General features: G+C 46.7%; 1 protein-coding gene across 1 annotated transcript; it reads right to left on the reverse strand.

Moving 5' to 3' along the window:
* Positions 1 to 939: 939 nt before the first annotated feature.
* Positions 940 to 7,117, reverse strand: LOC147738114 (uncharacterized). The gene is made up of 2 exons (XM_086925030.1): positions 7,100 to 7,117; positions 940 to 2,256 (listed from the first exon to the last, which is right to left on the reverse strand). Exons 1-2 carry the CDS (start codon positions 7,115 to 7,117, stop codon positions 940 to 942), a joined length of 1,335 nt encoding a protein of 444 aa, XP_086781156.1.
* Positions 7,118 to 8,542: the final 1,425 nt, after the last annotated feature.

Raw genomic sequence — 8,542 nt, forward strand, 5'->3', positions numbered from 1 at the left:
TTCATTCTAAAAATGATATTTCTCTATTCTCTCTCTCACCGTCCGTGACCGACTGTCTCCGAACCCAAGTCAGTCCCAGTCCCAGGCCACTGTCCCAAATTTGAAGGGGAGACGACGGCGCTCCTCCGCTCGGGATATCAAAGAAGATGGCTCAGGCTGCTGGCACACACATGAATTCTTTATTTCTAGCAGCAGCGCGAAGCACTACACGCACTCCCCTGCGCTGCCGTCTCCGAGTCTCGTCAGAGGAGCACAGCGCGCGGGGGCTGTCCCAGGGCTGTCATTGGTAGCGCTAAAGATTGACGGCCCTGGGACCCAAACTGGGTGGGTACACCACGCATCCGAATCATCACCGACCCCACCGGTGCGTAGTGTGCGTGCGTGAGTGGCCAGTGGCGACGTGCTGCAGTGCACAATCACTGTACTGACTGCAGAGTAGTATAATATTTTTATTTTGTAAGCAGGTGCGCAACTCGGTGCGCTAAGACAAAGTTGCAGTGGGCGACGGCTTCAATCAAGGCTTGCACAGATGCTGATGCACTATAAATAAAAAGCAGTGAAGCACTGGCAGGCAGCCGCAGCAGAGAGGTACCGTGACGGCGAGGCTGAGGCTAACTAACCAGATTGGTGACACCCCATGATGCGGTGACACCCGGTGCGGTCCGCACCCCCTGCACTCCCCTAGTGACGCCACTGAAAGCACTCATAAGGTTTTTCATCAGTATGGAGTCGCTTATGGTTAGTGAGGCTGTGCCAATCAAATAGGAATTTCTGGCATTCACAGTATTGGTAATGTTTTTTCCCTGTGTGCGTCTGCTCATGTAGAGGGAGATTGCGTTTAAAATAATGCTTTTCTGGCATTCGGAGCACTGAATTATTTTAATGGTGTGTTATCTTATGGTGCTTGAAACCATCTCTACCTCTGAATCTTTTCTGACATTAAGAGCACTGATAATTGTATTCACCAGTGTGGATTCTCACATGTTTACTGAGGTGAGATTTTTGGCTGAAACATTTTTGGCATTCAGAGCACTGATAAGGCTTTTCCCCAGTGTGGATTCTTATATGGTAAGTGAGACTGCTTTTTTCACTGAAACATCTGTGGCATTCAGAGCATTGATAAGGCTTTTCCCCAGTGTGGGTTCTTATATGCTGAGTGAGACTGAATTTTTCACTGAAACATCTGTGGCATTCAGAGCATTGATAAGGCTTTTCCCCAGTGTGGGTTCTTATATGCTGAGTGAGACTGATTTTTTCACTGAAACATCTGTGGCATTCAGAGCACTGATAAGGTTTTTCCCCAGTGTGGGTTCTTATATGCTGAGTGAGACTGCTTTTTTGAATGAAACATATCTGGCATTCAGAGCACTGATAAGGCTTTTCCCCAGTGTGGATTCTTATATGCTTAGTGAGACTGCTTTTTACACTGAAACATTTGTGGCATTCAGAGCACTCATAAGGTTTTTCCCCAGAGTGGGTTCTTATATGCTGAGTGAGACTGCTTTTTATACTGAAACATTTCTGGCATTCAGAGCACTGAAAAGGTTTATACCCAGTGTGTATTCTTATATGCCAAGCGAGACTGCTTTTGTCAATAAAACATTTCTGGCATTCAGAGCACTGAAAAGACTTTTTCCCAGTGTGGGTTCTTCTATGCCAAGTGAGAATACTTTGGTAACTGAAACATTTCTGGCATTCAGAGCACTGGTAAGGTTTTTCCCCAGTGTGGGTCCTTGTATGTATAGTAAGTGCTCTTTTGTCACTGAAACATTTCTGGCATTCAGCGCACTGATAAGGTTTTTCCACAGAGTGGGTTAATGCATGTCGATATAGACTCGCTTTGATACTAAACATTTCCTGGCATTCAGAGCACTGATAAGGTTTTTCCCCAGTGTGGATTCTCAAATGCTCAGTGAGATAAGATTTACGACTGAAACTTTTTGGGCATTCAGCGCACTGGTAAGGTTTTTCCACAGAGTGAGTTAATGCATGTCGATATAGACTCGCTTTGATACTAAACCTTTTCTGGCATTCAGAGCACTGATAAGGTTTTTCCCCAGTGTGGATTCTCATATGCACAGTGAGATAAGATTTATGCCTGAAACTTTTTTGGCATACTTTGCACTGAGAGTGGTTTGCCCCAGTATGCATTGTGTCAAATTCTGTGAGATAAGATTTATGGCTGTATCTTTTTGGCACATGTAACTTTTTTCCCCAACTTAGGTTATTTTGCCTTGATTGAGGCGGTTTTGAACACTGAATTTGTTCTCACAGTCCGTGTTTTTATAAGGTGTATTCCTAGAGTTAATATCTCTACGTTTAGTTTTCTTTTGCTTACATGCCACAGTAAGAGTGAACCCGATTATAGAGTTGGGCTTGTTTAGATAATGTTCAGCATTTATCTCTAAAAGAAATTGTGTGTAATTTTCTTAACACTTCAATTGAGCAAAATATGTCTGAAAGCAGCCCTGTAACACCTGTCGAAATATTTCTAGCAGATAATAGTCTTTAGGTTATAGCCTATCCGGCAGCAACTTATTTTGTGACTGAAGATTTTCTCAAATCTATTTGTATAGGTTCTTAGCAATGCAGTGATAAGGTGTTAGTCTAATATTTATTAATTAAACTGATAAGTACCTTTTTGCACTGACGTAATGGCAGTAACTGAGGGCGTTAGAACGTGCACAGTACGATTGTGGATCACGAGTCTCAGAACATCAGTTCCTTTAACCCTTTCTATGTTTGGTGTAAGGTTAAGGTTTGTAGTTCTGAAGACGAGAATTTATTTACATTACCTATTGCGCAACTGTGCTCATTTAATCCATTTTTATATTTAACAGTTTTACATATCACTCATTCACAGCAGATACTGTTGAGGCGATTTACATAAAAATACAGAACAGTACACAATAAAAAAAAACAATCTGAGATGGTTATGAACACAATAAAGTGGTGAATTTTTAAGGTTTTCACAAGAGTGAGCAGAGTGGGTCGTGGTTTTCTACCCAGAGTCAGATAGTCTCAAACTCGTGTAACTGGTTAAAAACGGTTGTTGAACAAAGGTAATTTTCCAATCTTTTGGTTGTTAACGTGTCAGCTTCGGAGTCTTCTCTCAGCGTCTTTTCTTTGATGGTCTGCAGAAGAAACCTTTTGTTATAACTTTCTTTTATGCAGTGTGTGCTTCCTCTCTGGAATTACATGATGTTTTAGATGAAGGTTATTCTGTGCACAGATTTGGCTTTGCTCTGGGTTAATGAAATGCTAAATTAGAGACTTCACTTACAGTATAGTACTTTCCTCAGCTCCAACTTCCTCGCCACACCTAGATTTTGGAAATGGTTGAAACGTAGAATGCTGGATGTCCTTCAGTTTTTCAAAATAATCCTTCTTATGGCACTGACTTCAGTTGCCTGGCGCTAAATCTTCCTTTCTTCGTCAGTAATTTTAATCACCTATAGTATTAAAATTAAATACTTAATACATGAAATATTCCCAAAATATAATTCACAAGCCAAATCAATGCAGAGTTGCAGAATTCTGAAAATTTTGAGCTGTTTTTCATACAGAGCAGAGTGTAGAATTGTAGCCTGAGAGAACTTGGATGTAGGAGTGAGGATTTATAGAATTTTCAACATTTTATTAAGCTCACAAAGGATACATGCACCCTATGGACTTGTAACATAGAATCCCAAAGGCAGAAATTAAAGTCATATGCACTGGCACCAAACAGATATTTAAACAAGCATTTACAATGCAACGGTTTCGCCTTTGCAAAAGTTAGAGCTATTGGCATTGTAAATGACAACATTTTTATTTATGTGTTGGTTTTGAAAACATAAATAAATAGCATTGTCATTTACAATGCCAATAGCTTAATCTCTCGCAAATGCCACACACACACACACACACCCACAGAGAGCCACACCCACAGAGAGCCCCCCCTCAGAGTCCCCCACACACACACCCACACAGAGCCACCCACACCGAGCCCCCCCACACACCCACACAGAGCCCCCCCACAAACCCACACAGAGCTCCCCCACACAGAGCCTCCCCACACACCCATACAGAGCTCCCACACACCCACACAGAGCCCCCCACACACTGCGAGCCCCCCCACACACCCACACAGAGCCCCCCCACACACTGCGAGCCCCCCAGACACTGCGAGCCCCACACACTGCGAGGCCCCCCACACACACACTGCAAGCCCCCCACACACACACTGCGAGCCCCACACACTGCGAGCCCCACACACTGCTGCTGTTTACAAGGAGGGGCCGCATGTAAAGGTCAAGTTGGACACAAGTGGAAACAGTTGGAAACAGAAGAATGGTGAGATGGTTGGAAGTTGGTTCTGCTTGGGTATGGAAGGTGACACTAAAGTTACTCCTTTCCTTGTGCTCAAGATGCCTTGCACTGTGTTATGAGCTAAAATGGACCTTGAACACGAAGCAAGAAGTGTACAAGCACCTGCACTTAGCAACAAGGCCAGTGATGTGAGACTACAGGATCAGGTGATACACATAGATCTGGCAATACAGAGAAGGTTGTGAGCGAAAGGATGAAACCAGAAAATGAATGCTGTCAAATAAGAAAGCGCATCTGGTAATCCGCGACAGGCAACAGTTAAGTTTATCAGAAATTGATGTTTCCTTTTTTTTTACTTGTCTCTACTGCTATGATTCTGGGTAAAATGTAAGAGTTGTTTTTCTACCGCTCTGAGCTCTGTTGGGGCCGCCGATCCCCAGTTCACTGCAGGCGTCAGCTCACTGCCGCCCATCGCCTGTAGAAAGTGATTTACAAGCTGCTTGAGCCAATTAGCGTCTGCGTCTTACAACGGGGGGCTCACCAGGGCACCTCTGAAGTACAAATTGGCCGGGAGGCGGCTTAAAGGTGTCCTCCAGGTGTCTGGGCCTTCTGGACAGGCAGTGTTGTCCTGCAGCTAAATCCACATGGGAGGGTCCTGTCCACCCCGAGAGCCCGGCCTGTCAATACAGCTGCTGAGCCCAATCACAACACGGCTTAGGCGGGATTTGTTTATTACTGGCGAGGTTAAGTAATTGTCACGGGATATGGAGAGCAGACAGGACTGGTTCGGGTGGGCCAAGTGGGGTGGATTCTATAGATGCCCTTTCTGGGGATAGGTGTCGACCTACATTTCTCACTTCCTAACTTCTGAGAACTTAAAAACGTGACGTATTTGTACACCATGTGCCAGTGAATTCGATGCGTGTTCTGCACAGTTGATGGTACTTTCGGCAGCCACCCTTCAGTACGTTTTTCATGAAGCTCTACTGATTTCAGAACTAAACCTAAATGCTCTGCGTAACGGTTGACATTACCTCCAATGTACCTTATTTAAATCTTTAAACACGTGAGTGACAACTGCACGGCTGGGACACAATGTTACCCAGGGCGGGGTCCAATTTAGTAAAATTGTACTTCAGAAAATCAAATTGTTGGTAAACACCATCATGAAAACTATATGTGTTTTTGAATGAAATAACAGTTATGCATCATAAGAATGTCACCCCTGTATGTCCCTCATGTATTTGTACATAAAGATGCTTTGGAAATTAAAGATCGTAGGTGCTACAATTTATACGAATAACTTTCTATTTTTATTTCAGAAGGAACACTTTTTTGCTTTGTGTGGACAGTGGTCACCATAGCACAGTTAAAGAGCGGAGAGTTGGTAGACGACCTTGTCGAAGAGGGCAGGGAAGGGGCAGGCCGAGGGGGTACTTTGTGGGGCCTTACATGAGGTCAACATCTTTTTCCCCTCTCTGCAGGTAGTTGTGCACCAGCCAGCTAAGAAACAGTGGACTTGCTATAGAGGAATCTAAAATAAAGTTTAATTTGCATGTAACAAGGACTGGCAGTCGTGTACTAGAAGCCCACAGTGTCGTTGCGCTTTGTTCTTTGCTAGCCCATTGTCACTTGAAATAACCGATTGGGCCATGAACTCAGTATAATTCAAATACACATCCAGGCCCACTCGAGCAGGAGTTTTGTTTTCCTGCTGAGTTCCGCCCGTGGGGGGGCTCTATTACTCCTGGAACAGACTTGGTTTGCCTGTGGCCTCCATCTCTGCTACTTGCGTCCGACAGGTGAGGAGGGCTCAGTGGAGTGGTGGGTCGGTTTCCAGACGCCCTAATGAGATTTGGAAGCTGCCGAGCTTCTGAGTGGGGATGAGGTCTCAGGGCGTAATGGCCTAGCGTTTATGCAGACTTCATGTGTGGGAGGATTATTTTTTTAAGGGTTGGAGATGTCAATGGAGAAGGTACGGATGCAATATTGAGGAATAAAGATTAGAAAGTGAAAGCACCAGGGCCCCAACGTTTTAGGACTACGGATGGAGTGGGCAGAGCAAAAACCAATTTGCAGTACCTGGCAGCAAAGCTCAAACTTCTTGTCTGGCGCGAGGATGCAGAGCAGTGGTTATCGATGTAAAGGGTCCGGATGCCCCGAATTTCCTGGTACACTTACCAGGAAGGGCCACTGGTGGGGCGGAGTAGCGTGGTGGCGATCCGGCAGAAGGCAGATGTAGTGACACACAAAACCTTCTTGCGGAAGGGAAATTCTAAAGGGGAGACAAATAACCTAAAACATTCGATCTATACAAAAATACCCAACGCGCAGCTTGGGTGAATGGCAGACCCTCCCAGGGGCCCTGCGGTATGCGCCAGCCCCATTCCGGCACCAGAGGCCATCAGGCCAGCGGAAGTATGCGTTTCTGAATTGCATGCTCCTCGTTTGAGAAGAGACCGATATACGAGGACTGTATACCCCGATTGATTGATTTTGTGGGGGAGCAGGCATGGCCTGCCACCCACCCCCGCAGAGCTGCGGCCGCGCCTCTCACCACACCCCTCCCAGGTCTCACTACTCAGTCCCACCTACACGGCTCTCGCCCTGCACCCCGTCACTGTAGCCGGTGGCCAACATTAAGCCTGCAAAGAAAGAGCACCACACTCACCGCGGCCCGGGTTCACCAATGCTCACAAATAATCACCGAAAGCAGCCGTAGCTTTCCGTCCTCGGGCAGCCTTACGGTCGTTTTCTTACTTCCGTTCAGTTGGTCACTTCCGCTTACCTGCAAGGAAAGTGACATCGCGGAGCCCACCCCAGCTCGGAGTAGGGAGCGGGTCGGGTCTGCATCCTCACAGGGAGAGCGAGCAGGCTGGTGTGACGAAGGATGCCAAGACCCAAAAAAAAAATAACCCGCCCACCGCCGCATGACGTGGGTAGAAAGCCTAAAAATTGCCGGAACGCCCACGAATCTGCTCCGGCATTGACAGACAGATCTGTCTTCCAATGGCAAGCCTCCATTTATGGAGCTAGCCAATGGAAGACAGAGGCGGGACTAGGCCAACATACTGTTGACATAAGATTTCGCCTGTGTGAAACGCTGCTTGCGCAGCTTTCGACAGGCGAAACCTAAAAAGACATTGTTACATGTAATCCACTTGCAAGAAAGACAAACCATACTGTCTTGAGCAATAACTTCTTAATTTTCTTGGACAGGGTGGCCGGTTCCTCAAGGATAACTTGTTGAACGTAGGGTAATATTTTTGCTTGGATAGATAAACAGTCTATGGATTCAAATACACGCTCCTAGGGTAGGATAGAAAAGAAGGTTAGGATCAGGATAACATTTAGGAACGTGTTTTTAGTTTTAATGTAAAATGTGTTCATGCTCAAGACTGATTTCTATACAATGAACAAGATCAACTGGTAGCATCCAGGGTGATCTTTGTAGATGGATGGCGATGGTTACCACCTTCAAGAGATCCTAGAATCACACTGTTATACAAGGGGCATGGAAAGGGGAGACCACTCGGTCCCCCCGAAAGTATGGCTGGGTGCCCCGCCCACCCGAGGAACCTTTGTGGGCGGGGGTGTGACCCGACTGGTATGCCCAAAGTGGCGTGGTGGGAGCACGCCCCCGCCGCCTAAGAAGGAGGTCCTATGACTCCAGGCCCGGAAGTCCGTGTATTTCCGGGCGGGAAGGAGGATGCCTCCCCGCCCCCTGCTGGAAGCTTAAAAGGCGAGGAGGTCTGAGCAGGCGTCCTCTTGTTCTCGCGCTTTGGAGGCTGCACCACTCGACGCCTGTGAGCCCTCAACGAGAGCAAGTAGCAATTTTGAGCGTGGTAATCTTGTGTCTTTCTCTTTCAGTTCCTGAGAAGCGTTTTTGGAGTCCGGAGAGCTGAGGTTAAGCGGATTTGCGGAACAAAACAAGAGCGGAGATGCCGGGGAAAAAGATCGCAAAGGGCGTCAAGATGGAGCGCTTGCTACGCACACTGGTGAACAAGGTTTCATCGATGGATAGGAGGTTTGGTAAAGTGGACCAACTGGGTCGCAACTTGGCCGAGCTACAGAGAAAGGTAGATGCACAGGCAGGGCCCTCAGGAGGGCTGAAGAAGACTCGGGGTCCTGCCCTGCCGAATGTCACACCAGGTGGCAGAGGGAAGAGCAAGAGAGGCAAGAAAGGGGCCAAGGACGCTCCGCTGCCCGAGGAGGTCCCAGTAGCACCGTC

The sequence above is a fragment of the Lissotriton vulgaris genome, chromosome 1_1 (assembly GCF_964263255.1).
Source record: "Lissotriton vulgaris chromosome 1_1, aLisVul1.2, whole genome shotgun sequence".
Taxonomy (NCBI): domain Eukaryota; kingdom Metazoa; phylum Chordata; class Amphibia; order Caudata; family Salamandridae; genus Lissotriton; species Lissotriton vulgaris.